This window comes from Patagioenas fasciata, chromosome 35, assembly GCF_037038585.1.
Source record: "Patagioenas fasciata isolate bPatFas1 chromosome 35, bPatFas1.hap1, whole genome shotgun sequence".
NCBI classification, from domain to species: Eukaryota; Metazoa; Chordata; class Aves; order Columbiformes; family Columbidae; genus Patagioenas; species Patagioenas fasciata.
This window is the reverse complement of record NC_092554.1, coordinates 2,854,439-2,874,271: the sequence shown is the minus strand read 5'-3', so window position 1 is coordinate 2,874,271 and position 19,833 is coordinate 2,854,439. Positions and strand designations below refer to the sequence as shown.

The 19,833-nt window shown below is 60.5% G+C and overlaps 1 protein-coding gene across 1 annotated transcript; it reads left to right on the top strand.

Annotated features, from left to right (window-relative positions):
• The first annotated feature begins 392 nt into the window (after positions 1-392).
• On the top strand, positions 393-19,316 carry ASPDH (aspartate dehydrogenase domain containing). Its single transcript, XM_065859656.2, has 8 exons — positions 393-440; positions 1,535-1,598; positions 3,569-3,707; positions 4,922-5,006; positions 5,908-6,057; positions 8,534-8,766; positions 15,822-15,973; positions 19,228-19,316. The coding sequence occupies exons 2-8, from the start codon at positions 1,538-1,540 to the stop codon at positions 19,263-19,265; spliced, it is 858 nt and encodes a 285-aa protein (XP_065715728.1). The 5' UTR covers positions 393-440; positions 1,535-1,537; the 3' UTR covers positions 19,266-19,316.
• Positions 19,317-19,833: the final 517 nt, after the last annotated feature.

Below are 19,833 nucleotides of genomic sequence, written 5' to 3'. Positions count from 1 at the left end.
GATTCATCAATAGAAGGGACCCAGGCGTCCGGGAGACCCCAAAAAGGGACCCAGGCGTCCGGGAGGCCCCAAAAAGGGACCCAGGCGTCCGGGAGACCCCAAAATGGACCCAGGCGTCCGGGAGGCCCCAAAAAGGGACCCAGGCGTCCGGGAGACCCCAAAATGGACCCAGGCGTCCGGGAGGCCCCAAAAAGGGACCCAGGCGTCCGGGAGACCCCAAAAAGGGACCCAGGCGTTCGGGCCCCGCCTCCCAATGGGGGACCCAGGCGTCCGGGACCCCCCTTCCCCTAAAGAAGGGACCCAGGCGTTCGGGCCCCAGCTTCCAATAAAGGACCCAGGCGTCCGGGCCCCTCCCCCAAAAGGGACCCAGGCGTCCGGGTTGAACATTAACGGGGGGGGGTGGGGGGGGGGGGGCAAAGTCCGGAGCGGCGGGAGCGGAGGTGGGGAGGGGGCGGTGGGGCCCGGGGGGGAACGGGGGGGGGGGCGGTTATGGGGTGGGGGGGGGGGTTATGGGGCAGCTCTGGTCACTTATGGGGCGGCCGTGGGTCAGTTCTGGTCACTTATGGGGCAGCCGTGGGTCAGCTCTGGTCACTTATGGGGCGGCCGTGGGTTGTTATGGGTCAGTTCTGGTCACTTATGGGGCAGTTCTGGTCACTTATGGGGCAGCCGTGGGTCACTTATAGGTCAGCTGTGGGTCAGTTCTAGGTCAGTTATGGGGCAGCCGTGGGTCAGTTCTGGTCACTTATGGGGCAGCCGTGGGTCAGTTGTGGGTCAGTTCTGGTCACTTATGGGTCAGCTGTGGGTCAGTTCTAGGTCAGTTATGGGGCAGCCATTGGTCACTTATGGGGCAGCCGTGGGTCAGTTCTGGTCACTTATGGGGCAGCTGTGGGTCAGTTATGGGTCAGTTCTGGTCACTTATGGGGCAGCCGTGGGTCAATGATGGGTCAGTTCTGATCACTTATGGGTCAGTTATGGTCACTTATGGGGCAGCTGTGGGTCAGCTGTGGGTCACTTATGGGTCAGCTGCGGGTCAGTTCTAGGTCAGTTATGGGGCAGCCATTGGTCAGTTATGGGGCAGCCGTGGGTCAGTTCTGGTCACTTATGGGGCAGCCGTGGGTCAGGTCTGGTCACTTATGGGGCAGCCGTGGGTCAGGTCTGGTCACTTATGGGGCAGCCGTGGGTCAGTTAAGGGCCCGTTCTGATCACTTATGGGTCAGTTATGGTCAGTTAGGGGGCAGCCGTGGGTCAGTTGTGGGTCAGTTCTGGTCACTTATGGGGCAGCCATGGGTCAGTTATGGGTCAGTTCTGGTCAGTTATGGGTCAGTTATGGTCACTTATAGGTCAGCCGTGGGTCACTTATGGGTCAGCTGTGGGTCAGTTCTAGGTCAGTTATGGGGCAGCCGTGGGTCAGTTCTGGTCACTGATGGGGCAGCCGTGGGTCAGTGATGGGTCAGTTCTGGTCACTTGTGGGTCAGTTCTGGTCACTTGTGGGTCAGTTCTGGTCACTTGTGGGTCAGCTCTCACTGCCCCCCAGGCCATGGAGGGGTCGGGGGCTCCGCGCTGCCGCCGAGTGGGGATCCTGGGCTACGGACGCCTGGGTATGGGGCAGTGGGGGCTATGGGGTGTCTGTGGGTCTCTATGGGTCTCTATGGGTCGCTATGGGGTGTCTATGGGTCTCTATGGGGTGTCTGTGGGTCTCTATGGGTCTCTATGGGGTGTCTATGGGTCGCTATGGGGTGTCTATGGGTCTCTATGGGGTGTCTGTGGGTCTCTATGGGTCTCTATGGGGTCTCTATGGGGTGTCTATGGGTCGCTATGGGGTGTCTATGGGTCTCCATGGGTCTCTATGGGGTGTCTATGGGTCTCTATGAGTCTCTATGGGGTGTCTATGGGGTCTCTATGGGGTCTCTATGGGTCTCTATGGGGTGTCTATGGGTCTCTATGGGGTGTCTATGGGTCTCCATGGGGTGTCTATGGGTCGCTATGGGGTGTCTATGGGTCACTATGGGGTGTCTATGGGTCTCTATGGGTCTCTATGGGTCTCTATGGGGTGTCTACGGGTCTCTATGAGTCTCTATGGGGTGTCTGTGGGTTTCTATGGGGTCTCTATGGGTTGTCTATGGGTCGCTATGGGGAGTCTATGGCTCTCTATGGGGTGTCTATGGGTTTCTATGGGGTCTCTATGGGGTGTCTATGGGTCGCTATGGGTCGCTATGGGGTGTCTATGGGTCTCTATGGGTCCCATGGGGTCTCTATGGGGTGTCTATGGGTCGCTATGGGGAGTCTATGGGTCTCTATGGGTTTCTATGGGGTCTCTATAGGGTGTCTATGCATCTCTATGGGGTCTCCATGGGGTGTCTATTGGTCGCTATGGGGTGTCTATGGGGTCTCTATGGGTCTCTATGGGTCTCTATGGGGTGTCTATGGGGTCTCTATGGGTCTCTATGGGTCTCTATGGGGTGTCTATGGGTCTCTATGGGTTTCTATGGGGTCTCTATGGGGTGTCTATGGGGTGTCTATGGGTCTCTATGGGGTGTCTATGGGTCGCTATGGGGAGTCTATGGGTCTCTATGGGTCTCTATGGGGTGTCTATGGCTTTCTATGGGGTCTCTATGGGGTGTCTATGGGTCGCTATGGGGTGTCTATGGGTCTCTATGGGTCCCATGGGGTCTCTATGGGGTGTCTATGGGTCGCTATGGGGAGTCTATGGGTCTCTATGGGTTTCTATGGGGTCTCTATGGGGTGTCTATGGGTCTCTATGGGGTCTCCATGGGGTGTCTATGGGTCGCTATGGGGTGTCTATGGGGTGTCTATGGGTCTCTATGGGTCTCTATGGGGTGTCTATGGGGTCTCTATGGGTCTCTATGGGTCTCTATGGGGTGTCTATGGGTCGCTATGGGGTGTCTATGGGTCTCTATGGGTTTCTATGGGGTCTCTATGGGGTGTCTATGGGGTGTCTATGGGTCTCCATGGGGTGTCTATGGGTGGCTATGGGGAGTCTATAGGTCTCTATGGGTCTCTATGGGGTGTCTGTGGGTTTCTATGGGGTCTCTATGGGTTGTCTATGGGTCGCTATGGGGAGTCTATGGGTCTCTATGGGTCTCTATGGGTCTCTATGGGGTGTCTATGGGTTTCTATGGGGTCTCTATGGGGTGTCTATGGGTCGCTATGGGTCGCTATGGGGTGTCTATGGGTCTCTATGGGTCCCATGGGGTCTCTATGGGGTGTCTATGGGGTCTCCATGGGGTGTCTATGGGTCTCTATGGGGTGTCTATGGGGTGTCTATGGGGTCTCTATGGGTCCGATGGGGTGTCTGTGGGTGTCTATGGGGTCTCTATGGTGTCTCTATGGTCTTTCTATGGTCTCTCTGGTCTCTCGATGGGTCTCTATGGTCTCTATGGTGTCTCTGGTGTCTGTCTGGTTTCTCTCTGGTGTCTCTATGGTCCCCACGGTCCCTCTCTCTCTATGGTCCCCACGGTCCCTCTCTATGGTCCCCACGGTCCCTCTCTCTCTATGGTCCCCACGGTCCCTCTCTATGGTCCCCACGGTCCCTCTCTATGGTCCCCAGGGCAGTTCCTGGCCGCCCGGCTCTTGGCCGAGGGCGCCCCCTGCGGGTTCTCCCTGGGCTTCGTGTGGAGGAGGGGGGGGCCCGAGCGGCCCCTCCCCCCGCCCCTCCCCCTGTGGGACCTGCGCGACCTGGCGAGCACGTGAGCGCCCGCGTCACGTGGCTCCCGAGTCACGTGTCAGTGTGTCACCCATGTCACCTGTGTCACGTGGCGCCCGAGTCACCTGTGTCACCCGAGTCACGTGTCACCCGGGTCACGTGTCATTGGGTCACCCGTGTGTCACGTGTCACCGGTGTCATGTGGCACTGTGGCACCTGGGTCACATGTCACCCATGTCACGTGTCACTGTGTCATGTGTCACCTGTGTCACCTGTGTCACGTGTCACCCGTGTCACGTGTCACTTTGTCCCCCGAGTCACGTGTCACCTGTGTCACCCGTGTCACCTGTGTCACGTGTCACCCGTGTCATGTGTCACGGTGTCACCCGTGTCACCAGTGTCACGTGTCACCTATGTCACCTGTGTCACGTGTCACCCGTGTCGCGTTTCACTTTGTCCCCCGAGTCACGTGTCACTGTGTCACGCGTGTCACCCGTGTCACGTGTCACCTATGTCACCCGTGTCACGTGTCACCCGTGTCATGTGTCACTGTGTCACCCGTGTCACCTGGGTCACGTGTCACCCATGTCACGTGTGTCATGTGTCACCCGTGTCACGTGTCACTTTGTCCCCCGAGTCACGTGTCACTGTGTCACCCGTGTCATCTGTGTCACTGTGTCACCCATGTCACCCATATCACGTGTCACCCGTGTCACCTGTCACCCATGTCACTGTGTCACCCATGTCACGTGTCACCCGTGTCAGCTGTGTCACCCGTGTCACGTGTCACCCGTGTCACGTGTCACTTTGTCCCCCGAGTCACGTGTCACTTGTGTCACCCGTGTCACTGTGTCACCCATGTCACGTGTCACCCGTGTCATGTGTCACTGTGTCACCCGTGTCACCTGTGTCACGTGTCACCCGTGTCATGTGTCATTGTGTCACCCGTGTCACCTGGGTCACGTGTGTCACGTGTCACCCATATCACGTGTCACTGTGTCACCTATGTCACCTGTGTCACGTGTCACCTATGTCACTGTGTCACCCATATCACGTGTCACCCGTGTCACCCGTGTCACGTGTCACCTGTGTCATATGTCGCTGTGTCACCCCGTCACCTCTGTCCCCCTGTCCCCTGTCCCCACATCCCCCTGTCCCATATCCCCCTGTCCCATGTCCCCACATCCCCCTGTCCCATGTCCCCCTGTCCCACGTCCCCCTGTCCCATGTCCCCCTGTCCCCTGTCCGTCTGTCCAGGGGGGTGCAGTTGGTGGTCGAGGTTTCCCATCCCTCGGTGGCCCAAGAGCACGGAGAAGAAATCCTGACACATGCGGATCTGATGGTGGGGACAGGGGACAGGGGACAGGGGACAGGGGGATGTGGGGACAGGGGGATATGGGACATGAGGATATGGGGATATGGGACAGGGGGACATTGGATGAGGGGACATGGGGACAATGGGGACAGGGGGATATGGGACATGGGGCATGGGGGTATGGGGACAGGGGGACAGGGGGATATGGGGACATGAGGATATGGGGATATGGGGACAGGGGGATGCGGGGATATTGGACATGGGGACATGGGGACATGGGACATGGGGACAGGGGGACATGGGACATGAGGATATGGGACATGGGGACATGGGGATATGGGGACAGGGGGACAGGGGACATGGGGACATGGGACATGGGGATATGGGGCCAGGGGACATGGGGACAGGGGACATGGGGACAGGGGGATGTGGGGATATGGAGCTATGGGGACATGGGAGGGACATGGGGACATGGGACATGGGGCATGGGGGTATGGGGACAGGGGGACATGGGGACAGGGGGATATGGGACATGGGGACATGGGACATGGGGACAGGGGACATGGGGACATGGGGATATGGGACATGGGGACAGGGGGACATGGGGATATGGGGATGGGGGATATGGGGACATGGGGACAGGTGGGAGTTTGGGGACAGTGGGGACAGGATGAGGGGGACTGTGGGGACATTGGGGACCATGGGGGTGGAGGGGACATGGGGGCTGGGGACACAAGGACAGGGCAGCTGAGCCCTGTCCCCATTGGGGACACTGGGGTGTCCCTGTCCCCATTGGTGTCACTGTCCCTGTCCCCACTGGGGACACTGGGGTGTCCCTGTCCCCATTGGTGTCACTGTCCCTGTCCCCATTGGTGACACTGGGGTGTCCCTGTCCCCACTGGTGACCCTGGGGACATCCCCGTCCCAGCTGGGGTCCCCGTCGGCGCTGGCGGACCCGGAGACGCTGCGGCGCCTGCAGGGGGCGGCGGAGCGGGGGGGCCACACGCTCTACATCCCCCGGGGGGCGCTGTGGGGCTGCGAGGACATCGAGAGGATGGACAGGGCGGGGACCCTGCAGGTGACAAGGGGACAATGGGGGTAATGGGGGCACTGGGGGCGATGGGGGTGATGGGGGCAATGGGGGCAATGGGGGCAATGGGGGCAATGGGGACAATGGGGGCAGTGGGGTCAATGGGGACATTGGGGGCAATGGGGGTGATGGGGGTAATGGGGGCAATGGGGACAATGGGGGCGATGGGGACATTGGGGGCAATGGGGACAATGGGGGCGATGGGGGCAATGGGGTCAATGGGGGTAATGGGGACAATGGGGCAATGGGGGCAATGGGGACATTGGGGTCAATGGGGGTAATGGGGACAATGGGGGCAATGAGGGCAATGGGGACAATGGGGGACAATGGGGACAATGGGGGTAATTGGGACATGGGGACAATGGGGGTAATGGGGACATTGGGGGCAATGGGGGCGATGGGGGCAATGGGGACATTGGGGGCAATGGGGTCTAATGGGGGTAATGGGGACAAGGGGGCAATGGGGGCAATGGGGACAGTGGGGACAATGGGGCAATGGGGGCAATGGGGACAATGGGGGCAATGGGGACATAGGGATACGGGGACAATGGGGACAATGGGGACAATGGGGCAATGGGGACAATGGGGGCAATGGGGACAATGGGGCAATGGGGACAATGGGGCAATGGAGGCAATGAGGGCAATGGGGGCAATGGTGACAATGGGGGTAATGGGGACATGGGGACAATGGGGACGATGGGGGTAATGGGGACATGGGGACAATGGGGACGATGGGGCAATGGGGGGCAATTGGGGGCAATGGGGACATTGGGGATAATGAGGACATGGGGACAATGGGGACAATGGGGATATGGGGATAATGGGGGCAATGGGAACTATGGGGATAGTGGGGGCAATGGGGACATGGGGACAATGGGGACCATGGGGTCAATGGGGGCAATGGGGACAATGGGGCAATGGGGGCAATGGGGACAATGGGATATGGGGACATTGGGGATAATGAGGACATGGGGACAATGGGGACAATGGGGACAATGGGGACAGTGGGGACAATGGGGCAATGGGGACAATGGGGATAATGGGGACAGTGGGGACAATGGGGCAATGGGGACAATGGGGACAATGGGGGCAATGGGGCAATTGGGACAATGGGGCAATGGAGGCAATGAGGGCAATGGGGGTAATGGGGACAATGGGGGTAATGGGGACATGGGGACAATGGGGACGATGGGGGTAATGGGGACATGGGGACAATGGGGACGATGGCGCAATGGGGGGCAATTGGGGGCAATGGGGACATTGGGGATAATGAGGACATGGGGACAATGGGGACAATGGGGATATGGGGATAATGGGGGCAATGGGAACTATGGGGATAGTGGGGGCAATGGGGACATGGGGACAATGGGGACCATGGGGTCAATGGGGGCAATGGGGGCAATGGGGACAATGGGGCAATGGGGGCAATGGGGACAATGGGATATGGGGACATTGGGGATAATGAGGACATGGGGACAATGGGGGCAATGGGGACAATGGGGATAATGGGGCAATGGGGATAATGGGGACAGTGGGGACAATGGGGCAATTGGGACAATGGGGCAATGGGGGCAATGGGGACAGGGATATGGGGACAATGGGGACAATGGGGACATGAGGATGATGGGGGCAATGGCGATATGGGGACAATGGGGATATGGGGACAGGGGGACATGGGGACGGGGGACATGGGGACAATGGGGACAATGGGGACATGGGGACAATGGGGGCAATGGGGACAATGGGGCAATTGGGACAATGGGGCAATGGGGACAATGGGGCAATGGGGGCAATGAGGGCAATGGGGACAATGGGATATGGGGACAATGCGGCTATGGGGACAGGGGGACATGGGGACAATAGGGACAATGGGGATAATGGGGATATGGGGACAGGGGGACATGGGGACGGGGGACATGGGGACAATGGGGATATGGGGATAATGGGGGCAATGGGGATATGGGGACAATGGGGATATGGGGACAGGGGGATATGGGGACAGGGGGACATGGGGATAATGGGGGCAATGGGGATATGGGGACAGGGGGACATGGGGATAATGGGGGCAATGGGGATATGGGGACAATGGGGATATGGGGACAGGGGGATATGGGGACAATGGGGACAATGGGGGACATGGGAACGGGGGACATGGGGACAATGGGGATATGGGGACATGGGGATATGGGCACATGGGGATAATGGGGACAATGGGGGCAATGGGGCAATGGGGGCAATGAGGGCAATGGGGACATAGGGATATGGGGACAGGGATATGGGGACAATGGGGACAATGGGGACATGAGGATGATGGGGGCAATGGCGATATGGGGACAGGGGTTAATGGGGACAGGGGGATATGGGGACAGGGGGACATGGGGACAATGGGGGCAATGGGGGCAATGGGGCCAGGGTGATACGGGGCCATGTGGCTCACGTCCCCCCGCTGTCCCCGTGCCCGCAGGCGCTGTCGGTGACGCTGACGCTGTCCCCGGCGTCCCTGCGCGCGGGGGGGTGGCTGCGGGAGCGCCTGGCGGGCGCGGTGGCCTCGGGGACGCGGGCGGTGCTGTACGAGGGGCCCCTGCGCCCGCTCTGTCCCCTGTGTCCCCAGAACGTCAACGCCATGGCGGCCGCGGCCATGGCCGCCCCGCGGCTCGGCTTCGATGGCGTGCGGGCCCGGCTGGTGGCCGAGCCGGGGTGGGACATGGTCCTTGTGTCACCTCGTGTCACCCATTGTCACCCCGTGTCACCCATTGTCATCCCATGTCACCCAATGTCACCCAGTGTCACCCTGTGTCCCCATAACCTCAATGCCATGGTGGCCCCGCGGCTCGGCTTCGATGGCGTGCGGGCGCGGCTGGTGGCCGAGCCGGGGTGGGACATGGTCCTTGTGTCACCTCGTGTCACCTTGTGTCACCCTGTGTCACCCATTGTCACCCCATGTCACCCTGTGTCACCCATTGTCACCCTGTGTTACCTTATGTTACCCTGTGTCACCTCATGTCACCCCATGTAATCCCATGTCACCCTGTGTCACCCCATGTCACCTTGTGTCACTCTGTGTCACCCATTGTCACCCCATGTCACTCCATGTCAGCCCATGTCACCCATTGTCACTCCATGTCACCCTGTGTCATCTTGTGTTACCCAGTGTCATTCCATGTCACCCATTGTCAGTGTCACCTCACATCATCCCGTGTCACTCTGTGTCACCATGTGTCACCCTGTGTCACCCCAGTGTCACCCTTTGTCACCCTATGACATCCTGTGTCATCTCATATCACCCCATGTCACCCATTGTCACTCCATGTCACCCAGTGTCACCTCGTGTCACCCCATGTCACCCATTGTCACCCTGTGTCCCCATAACCTCAATGCCATGGTGGCCCCGCGGCTCGGCTTCGATGGCGTGCGGGCGCGGCTGGTGGCCGAGCCGGGGTGGGACATGGTCCTTGTGTCACCTTGTGTCACCCATTGTCACCCCGTGTCACCCATTGTCACCCCGTGTCACCCAATGTCACCCAGTGTCACCCTGTGTCCCCATAACCTCAATGCCATGGCCGCCCCGCGGCTCGGCTTCGATGGCGTGCGGGCGCGGCTGGTGGCCGAGCCGGGGTGGGACATGGTCCTTGTGTCACCTCGTGTCACCCATTGTCACCCCGTGTCACCCATTGTCACCCTGTGTCCCCATAACCTCAATGCCATGGTGGCCCCGCGGCTCGGCTTCGATGGCGTGCGGGCGCGGCTGGTGGCCGAGCCGGGGTGGGACATGGTCCTTGTGTCACCTCGTGTCACCCATTGTCACCCTGTGTCACCCATTGTCATCCCATGTCACCCAATGTCACCCATTGTCACCCTGTGTCCCCATAACCTCAATGCCATGGCCGCCCCGCGGCTCGGCTTCGATGGCGTGCGGGCCCGGCTGGTGGCCGAGCCGGGGTGGGACATGGTCCTTGTGTCACCTTGTGTCACCCATTGTCACCCCATGTCACCCCATGTCACCCTGTGTCATTCCATGTCACCCCATGTCACCCATTGTCACCCTGTGTCCCCAGAACCTCAATGCCATGGTGGCCCCGCGGCTCGGCTTCGATGGCATGCGGGCGCGGTTGGTGGCCGAGCCGGGGTGGGACATGGTCCTTGTGTCACCTTGTGTCACCCTATGTCACCCTGTGTCACCCATTGTCACCCCATGTCACCCATTGTCACCCTGTGTCCCCATAACCTCAATGCCATGGTGGCCCCGCGGCTCGGCTTCGATGGCGTGCGGGCGCGGCTGGTGGCCGAGCCGGGGTGGGACATGGTCCTTGTGTCACCTCGTGTCACCTCGTGTCACCCATTGTCACCCCATGTCACCCTGTGTCATTCCATGTCACCCCATGTCACCCAGTGTCATTCCATGTCACCCCATGTCCCATCCTCATGTCACCCCATGTCAGCCATTGTCACCCCGTGTCCCATCCCCATGTCACCCATTGTCCCCCCATGTCACCCCGTGTCTCATCCCTGTGTCACCCCATGTCTCCTCATGTCACCCATTGTCACTCCATGTCACCCATTGTCACTCCATGTCACCCAGTGTCACCTCGTGTCACCCAGTGTCTCCCCATGTCACCCTGTGTCACCCATTGTCACCCCATGTCACCCCATGCCACCCACTGTCACCCTGTGTTACCTTATGTTACCCTGTGTCACCTCATGTCACCTTGTGTCACTCTGTGTCACCCATTGTCACCCCATGTCAGCCCATGTCACCCATTGTCACTCCATGTCACCCTGTGTCATCTTGTGTCACCCAGTGTCATTCCATGTCACCCATTGTCAGTGTCACCTCACATCATCCCGTGTCACTCTGTGTCACCATGTGTCACCCTGTGTCACCCCAGTGTCACCCTTTGTCACCCTATGACATCCTGTGTCATCTCATATCACCCCATGTCACCCATTGTCACTCCATGTCACCCAGTGTCACCTCGTGTCACCCCATGTCACCCATTGTCACCCTGTGTCCCCATAACCTCAATGCCATGGTGGCCCCGCGGCTCGGCTTCAATGGCGTGCGGGCGCGGTTGGTGGCCGAGCCGGGGTGGGACATGGTCCTTGTGTCACCTCGTGTCACCCATTGTCACCCCGTGTCACCCATTGTCATCCCATGTCACCCCATGTCACCCATTGTCACCCTGTGTCCCCATAACCTCAATGCCATGGTGGCCCCGCGGCTCGGCTTCGATGGCGTGCGGGCGCGGTTGGTGGCCGAGCCGGGGTGGGACATGGTCCTTGTGTCACCCACTGTCACCTTGTGTCACCCTGTGTCACCCATTGTCACCCCATGTCACCCTGTGTCATTCCATGTCACCCCATGTCACCCAGTGTCATCCCATGTCACCCAGTGTCACCCCCGAGTCACCCAGTGTCATTCCACGTCACCCATTGTCAGTGTCACCTCACATCATCCCGTGTCACTCTGTGTCACCCCAGTGTCACCCTTTGTCACCCTATGACATCCTGTGTCATCTCATATCACCCCATGTCACCCATTGTCACTCCATGTCACCCAGTGTCACCTCGTGTCACCCATTGTCACTCCATGTCACCCAGTGTCACCTCGTGTCACCCAGTGTCTCCCCATGTCACCCATTGTCACCCCATGCCACCCATTGTCACCCTGTGTCCCCATAACCTCAATGCCATGGTGGCCCCGCGGCTCGGCTTCGATGGCGTGCGGGCGCGGCTGGTGGCCGAGCTGGGGTGGGACATGGTCCTTGTGTCACCTCGTGTCACCCATTGTCACCCCGTGTCACCCATTGTCATCCCATGTCACCCTGTGTCACCCATTGTCACCCTGTGTTACCTTATGTTACCCTGTGTCACCTCATGTCACCCCATGTAATCCCATGTCACCCTGTGTCACCCCATGTCACCTTGTGTCACTCTGTGTCACCCATTGTCACCCCATGTCACTCCATGTCAGCCCATGTCACCCATTGTCACTCCATGTCACCCTGTGTCATCTTGTGTCACCCAGTGTCATTCCATGTCACCCATTGTCAGTGTCACCTCACATCATCCCGTGTCACTCTGTGTCACCATGTGTCACCCTGTGTCACCCCAGTGTCACCCTTTGTCACCCTATGACATCCTGTGTCATCTCATATCACCCCATGTCACCCATTGTCACTCCATGTCACCCAGTGTCACCTCGTGTCACCCCATGTCACCCATTGTCACCCTGTGTCCCCATAACCTCAATGCCATGGTGGCCCCGCGGCTCGGCTTCAATGGCGTGCGGGCGCGGTTGGTGGCCGAGCCGGGGTGGGACATGGTCCTTGTGTCACCTCGTGTCACCCATTGTCACCCCGTGTCACCCATTGTCATCCCATGTCACCCAATGTCACCCAGTGTCACCCTGTGTCCCCATAACCTCAATGCCATGGTGGCCCCGCGGCTCGGCTTCGATGGCGTGCGGGCGCGGCTGGTGGCCGAGCCGGGGTGGGACATGGTCCTTGTGTCACCTTGTGTCACCTTCTGTCACCCATTGTCACCCCATGTCACCCTGTGTCATTCCATGTCACCCCATGTCACCCATTGTCTCCCCATGTCACCCATTGTCACCCCGTGTCCCATCCCCATGTCACCCATTGTCTCCCCATGTCACCCCGTGTCTCATCCCTGTGTCACCCCATGTCTCCTCGTGTCACCCATTGTCACTCCATGTCACCCATTGTCACTCCATGTCACCCAGTGTCACCTCGTGTCACCCAGTGTCTCCCCATGTCACCCAGTGTCACCCATTGTCACCCCATGCCACCCATTGTCACCCTGTGTTACCTTGTGTTACCCTGTGTCACCTCATGTCACCCCATGTAATCCCATGTCACCCTGTGTCACCCCATGTCACCTTGTGTCACTCTGTGTCACCCATTGTCACCCCATGTCACTCCATGTCAGCCCATGTCACCCATTGTCACTCCATGTCACCCTGTGTCATCTTGTGTCACCCAGTGTCATTCCATGTCACCCATTGTGTCACCTCACATCATCCCGTGTCACTCTGTGTCACCATGTGTCACCCTGTGTCACCCCAGTGTCACCCTTTGTCACCCTATGACATCCTGTGTCATCTCATATCACCCCATGTCACCCATTGTCACTCCATGTCACCCAGTGTCACCTCGTGTCACCCAGTGTCTCCCCATGTCACCCAGTGTCTCCCCATGTCACCCATTGTCACCCTGTGTCCCCATAACCTCAATGCCATGGTGGCCCCACGGCTCGGCTTCGATGGCGTGCGGGCGCGGCTGGTGGCCGAGCCGGGGTGGGACATGGTCCTTGTGTCACCTCGTGTCACCCAATGTCACCCATTGTCACCCCATGTCACCCTGTGTCATTCCATGTCACCCCACGTCACCCCGTGTCCCATCCTCATGTCACCCCATGTCAGCCATTGTCACCCCGTGTCCCATCCCCATGTCACCCATTGTCCCCCCATGTCACCCCGTGTCCCATCCCTGTGTCACCCCATGTCTCCGCATGTCACCCATTGTCACTCCATGTCACCCAGTGTCTCCCCATGTCACCCAGTGTCTCCCCATGTCACCCATTGTCACCCTGTGTCCCCATAACCTCAATGCCATGGTGGCCCCGCGGCTCGGCTTCGATGGTGTGCGGGCGCGGCTGGTGGCCGAGCCGGGGTGGGACATGGTCCTTGTGTCACCCACTGTCACCTTGTGTCACCCTGTGTCACCCATTGTCACCCCATGTCACCCTGTGTCATTCCATGTCACCCCACATCACCCCCTGTGTCTCATCCTCATGTCACCCCATGTCACCCATTGTCACCCCGTGTCCCATCCCCATGTCACCCATTGTCCCCCCATGTCACCCCGTGTCTCATCCCTGTGTCACCCCATGTCTCCGCATGTCACCCAGTGTCACCTCGTGTCACCCAGTGTCTCCCCATGTCACCCATTGTCACTCCATGTCACCCAGTGTCACCTCGTGTCACCCAGTGTCTCCCCATGTCACCCAGTGTCACCCCATGTCACCCATTGTCACCCTGTGTCCCCATAACCTCAATGCCATGGTGGCCCCGCGGCTCGGCTTCGATGGCGTGCGGGCGCGGCTGGTGGCCGAGCCGGGGTGGGACATGGTCCTTGTGTCACCTTGTGTCACCTTGTGTCACCCATTGTCACCCCATGTCACCCTGTGTCATTCCATGTCACCCCACATCACCCCCTGTGTCTCATCCTCATGTCACCCCATGTCAGCCATTGTCACCCCGTGTCCCATCCCCATGTCACCCATTGTCCCCCCATGTCACCCCGTGTCCTATCCCTGTGTCACCCCATGTCTCCTCATGTCACCCATTGTCACTCCATGTCACCCATTGTCACTCCATGTCACCCAGTGTCACCTCGTGTCACCCAGTGTCTCCCCATGTCACCCTGTGTCACCCATTGTCACCCCATGTCACCCAGTGTCACCCATTGTCACCCCATGCCGCCCATTGTCACCCTGTGTTACCTTATGTTACCCTGTGTCACCTCATGTCACCCCATGTAATCCCATGTCACCCTGTGTCACCCCATGTCACCTTGTGTCACTCTGTGTCACCCATTGTCACCCCATGTCACTCCATGTCAGCCCATGTCACCCATTGTCACCCCATGTCACCCAGTGTCACCCCGTGTCCCATCCCCGTGTCACCCCATGTCTCCCCATGTCACCCATTGTCACCCCATGTCACCCAGTGTCATTCCATGTCACCCCAGTGTCACCCAGTGTCACCCCACGTCACCCCGTGTCCCATCCCCATGTCACCCATTGTCAACCCATGTCACCCATTGTCACCCCGTGTCCCATCCCCATGTCACCCTGTGTCTCCCCATGTCACCCATTGTCTCCCCATGTCACCCAGTGTCACCCTGTGTCACCCTATGTCACCCATTGTCCCCCCATGTCACTCCCTGTGTCCCATCCCCATGTCACCCCATGTCACCCATTGTCACCCCGTGTCCCATCCCCATGTCACCCATTGTCATTCCATGTCACCCCAATGTCACCCAGTGTAACCCCACGTCACCCCGTGTCCCATCCTCATGTCACCCCATGTCACCCATTGTCACCCCAATGTCACCCATTGTCACCCCATGTCACCCATTGTCACCCCCCGTGTCCCATCCCCATGTCACCCATTGTCACCCCATGTCACCCCAATGTCACCCAGTGTCACCCCACGTCACCCCGTGTCCCATCCCCATGTCACCCCATGTCACCCATTGTCACCCCGTGTCCCATCCCCATGTCACCCATTGTCACGCCATGTCACCCCGTGTCTCATCCCCGTGTCACCCCATGTCACCCATTGTCACCCCGTGTCCCATCCCCATGTCACCCTGTGTCTCCCCATGTCACCCAGTGTCACCCTGTGTCACCCCATGTCACCCATTGTCCCCCCATGTCACCCCGTGTCCCATCCCCGTGTCCCCCCATGTCACCCACTGTCCCCCCTGTGTCCCATCCCCGTGTCCCCCCATGTCACCCACTGTCCCCCCCGTGTCCCATCCCCATGTCACCCCATGTCACCCACTGTCCCCCCCGTGTCCCATCCCCGTGTCCCCCCATGTCACCCACTGTCCCCCCGTGTCACCCCGTGTCCCATCCCCGTGTCCCCCCATGTCACCCACTGTCCCCCCCGTGTCCCATCCCCGTGTCCCCCCATGTCACCCACTGTCCCCCCCGTGTCCCCGCAGTGTCCCCGACTGGCACGTGCTGGAGGTGGAGGTGACGGGGGTTGGGGACGGGGGTCGCGCGCTCAGTGTCACCAGCACCCGGCGCAACCCCGCGACACCCGGAGCCGTCACCGGGGACAACACCAGGGACAGCTTCTGGAGCAGCCTGCAGGGTACCTGTCCCCATTGTCCCCATTGTCACCGCCTGTCACCCCCTGTCCTCATTGTCACCCCCTGTCCCCATTGTCACCCCGTCCCCATTGTCACCTCCTGTCACCCCCTGTCCCCACTGTCACCTCGTGTCACCCCCTGTCCCCACCAGGGACAGCTTCTGGAGCAGCCTGCAGGGTACCTGTCCCCATTGTCCCCATTGTCACCGCCTGTCACCCCCTGTCTCCATTGTCACCCCCTGTCCCCACCAGGGACAGCTTCTGGAGCAGCCTGCAGGGTACCTGTCCCCATTGTCCCCATTGTCACCTCCTGTCACCCCCTGGCCCCATTGTCACCCCCTGTCCCCATTGTCACCCCGTCCCCATTGTCACCTCCTGTCACCCCCTGTCCCCACTGTCACCTCGTGTCACCCCCTGTCCCCACCAGGGACAGCTTCTGGAGCAGCCTGCAGGGTACCTGTCCCCATTGTCCCCATTGTCACCGCCTGTCACCCCCTGTCTCCATTGTCACCCCCTGTCCCCACCAGGGACAGCTTCTGGAGCAGCCTGCAGGGTACCTGTCCCCATTGTCCCCATTGTCACCTCCTGTCACCCCCTGGCCCCATTGTCACCCCCTGTCCCCATTGTCACCCCGTCCCCATTGTCACCTCCTGTCACCCCCTGTCCCCACTGTCACCTCGTGTCACCCCCTGTCCCCACCAGGGACAGCTTCTGGAGCAGCCTGCAGGGTACCTGTCCCCATTGTCCCCATTGTCACCGCCTGTCACCCCCTGTCTCCATTGTCACCCCCTGTCCCCACCAGGGACAGCTTCTGGAGCAGCCTGCAGGGTACCTGTCCCCATTGTCCCCATTGTCACCTCCTGTCACCCCCTGGCCCCATTGTCACCCCCTGTCCCCATTGTCACCCCGTCCCCATTGTCACCTCCTGTCACCCCCTGTCCCCACTGTCACCTCGTGTCACCCCCTGTCCCCACCAGGGACAGCTTCTGGAGCAGCCTGCAGGGTACCTGTCCCCATTGTCCCCATTGTCACCGCCTGTCACCCCCTGTCTCCATTGTCACCCCCTGTCCCCACCAGGGACAGCTTCTGGAGCAGCCTGCAGGGTACCTGTCCCCATGGTCACCGCCTGTCCCCTCCTGTCACCGCCTGTCCCCCTTGTCACCTCCTGTCACCCACTGTCCCCTCCTGTCTCCATTGTCACCCCCTGTCCCCATTGTCACCTCCTGTCACCCCCTGTCCCCTCTGGTCCCCATTGTCACCCCCTGTCCCCATTGTCACCTCCTGTCACCCCCTGTCCCCTCTGGTCCCCATTGTCACCCCCTGTCCCCATTGTCACCTCCTGTCACCCCCTGTCCCCATTGTCACCCCCTGTCCCCATTGTCACCTCCTGTCCCCATTGTCACCTCCTGTCACCCCCCGTCCCCATTGTCATCTCCTGTCCCCCCCTGTCCCCATTGTCACCTCCTGTCACCCCCTGTCCTCATTGTCACCCCCTGTCCCCATTGTCACCTCCTGTCCTCATTGTCACCCCCTGTCCCCATTGTCACCTTCTGTCACCCCCTGTCCTCATTGTCACCCCCTGTCCCCATTGTCACCCCCTGTCCCCATTGTCACCTCCTGTCACCCCCTGTCCTCATTGTCACCCCCTGTCACCCCCTGTCCCCATTGTCACCTCCTGTCACCCCCTGTCCCCATTGTCACCTCCTGTCACCCCCTGTCTCCATTGTCACCCCCTGTCCCCACCAGGGGCAGCTTCTGGAGCAGCCTGCAGGGTACCTGTCCCCATTGTCCCCATTGTCACCGCCTGTCACCCCCTGGCCTCTCCTGTCCCCATTGTCACCTCCTGTCACCCCCTGTCCCCTTGTCACCTCCTGTCACCATTGTCACCCCCTGTCCCCATTGTCACCTCCTGTCACCCCCTGTCCTCATTGTCACCCCCTGTCCCCATTGTCACCTCCTGTCCCCATTGTCACCTCCTGTCCCCATTGTCACCTCCTGTCACCTCCTGTCATCCCCTGTCCTCATTGTCACCTCCTGTCCCCACTGTCACCTCCTGTCACCCCCTGTCCCCATTGTCACCTCCTGTCACCCCCTGTCCTCATTGTCACCTCCTGTCCCCATTGTCACCTCCTGTCACCTCCTGTCACCCCCTGGCCCCTCCTGTCCCCATTGTCACCTCCTGTCACCTCCTGTCACCCCCTGTCCTCATTGTCACTCCCTGTCCCCATTGTCACCTCCTGTCACCCCCTGGCCCCATTGTCACCCCCTGGCCCCATTGTCACCTCCTGTCACCCCCTGTTTCCATTGTCACCCCCTGGCCCCACCAGGGGCAGCTTCTGGAGCAGCCTGCAGGGTGCATGTCCCCATTGTCACCTCCCGTCACCCACTGTCCCCTCCTGTCACCAAGGCCACCGCATCACCGTGGTCCCCATGTCCCCACGGTCACTGCATCCCCATGGTCACTATGTCACCATGGTCACCATGTCCCCAAAGCCACCACATCCCCACGGTCACCGCATCCCCATGGTCACTCTGTCCCCATGTCCCCATGGTCACCCCATCCCCATGGCCACCGTGTCCCCATGGCCACCGTGTCCCCATGGCCACCACATCCCCATGGTCACTGTGTCACCAAGGCCACTGTGTCCCTTATAGCCAACCCTGTCCCCTATGGTCACCCTTGTCACCAAGGCCACCACTGTCCCCAAAGCCACCACATCCCCATGGCCACCGCATCCCTATGGCCACCGTGTCCCCATGGCCACCAAAGCCACCACATCCCCACGGCCACCGCGTCCCCATGGCCACCGTGTCCCCTCGTGTCCCCCATACCCGGACCTTCCTGTCCCAATGTCCCCCTCAAGTCCCCCACAAAGTCCCCACACCTCGCCCCCTCAAGTCCCCCCCATCCCCACTGTCCCCACTGTCCCCATGTCCCCCCCACTGTCCCCATGGTCCCCATGTCCCCCCCACTGTCCCCATGGTCCCCATGTCCCCCTCACTGTCCCCACTGTCCCCGTTCATTCCGTGTCCCCCCATCCCCATTGTCCCCATGTCCCTCCCACTGTCCCCACTGTCCCCGTTCATTCCGTGTCCCCCCCATCCCCACTGTCCCCATGTCCCCCCCCATTGTCCCCGTTCACTCCGTGTCCCCCCCATCCCCACTGTCCCCATGTCCCCCCCCATTGTCCCCGCTCACTCCGTGTCCCCCCCCCATTGTCCCCATTGTCCCCGCTCACTCCGTACCCCCCCCCCAGCCTGCACCGGACATGGCGGATGCGTCCGGTTCTGCTGAGAACGGGGACAACGGGGGACAACGGGGGACAACGGGGGACAACGGGGGACAACGGGGGACAACGGGGGACACGCTTTGGGGACATTAAAGGCGGAGACACCGACCGGGCCTCCTCATGGCGGCGGTGGGGGGGAGGCGCAAGGCACCATGGGAAGAAGAAGGTCGGGAAGGGGTGGGGGGGTTGAAGGAGCGTGGCGCAATGCACCATGGGAAGAAGGTCCTTGGGGGGGTATAGTAGCGCGGCGCAATGCACCATGGGAAGAAGGTCCTGGGGGGGGTGCTAAGGGAGCGAGGCGCAATGCACCATGGGAGGAAGGTCGGGGAGGGGGGATCTAAAGGGGCGCGGCGCGATGCACCATGGGAAGAAGGTCGGGGGGGTATAGGAGCGCGGCGCAAGGCACCATGGGAAGAAGGTCTGGGTTGGCCGAGCGACGCAAAGCACCATGAGAAGAAGGTCCTGGGGGGGGGGTATTGGAGTGCGGCGCAATGCACCATGGGAAGAAGGTCGGGGGGGGGGGGGGGGCTATAGGAACGAGGCGCAATGCACCATGGGAAGAAGGTCGGGGGG

What these genes read in the sequence shown, in the direction of transcription:
- ASPDH (XM_065859656.2), top strand. Translation starts at nt 1,538, where the DNA reads ATGGAGGGGTCGGGGGCTCCGCGCTGCCGCCGAGTGGGGATCCTGGGC. An exon ending in CGGCTGGTGGCCGAGCCGGG is followed by an intron (nt 8,767 to 15,821) that starts GTGGGACATGGT and finishes GTGTCCCCGCAG; the next exon opens with TGTCCCCGACTGGCACGTGC. An exon ending in CTTCTGGAGCAGCCTGCAGG is followed by an intron (nt 15,974 to 19,227) that starts GTACCTGTCCCC and finishes CCCCCCCCCCAG; the next exon opens with CCTGCACCGGACATGGCGGA.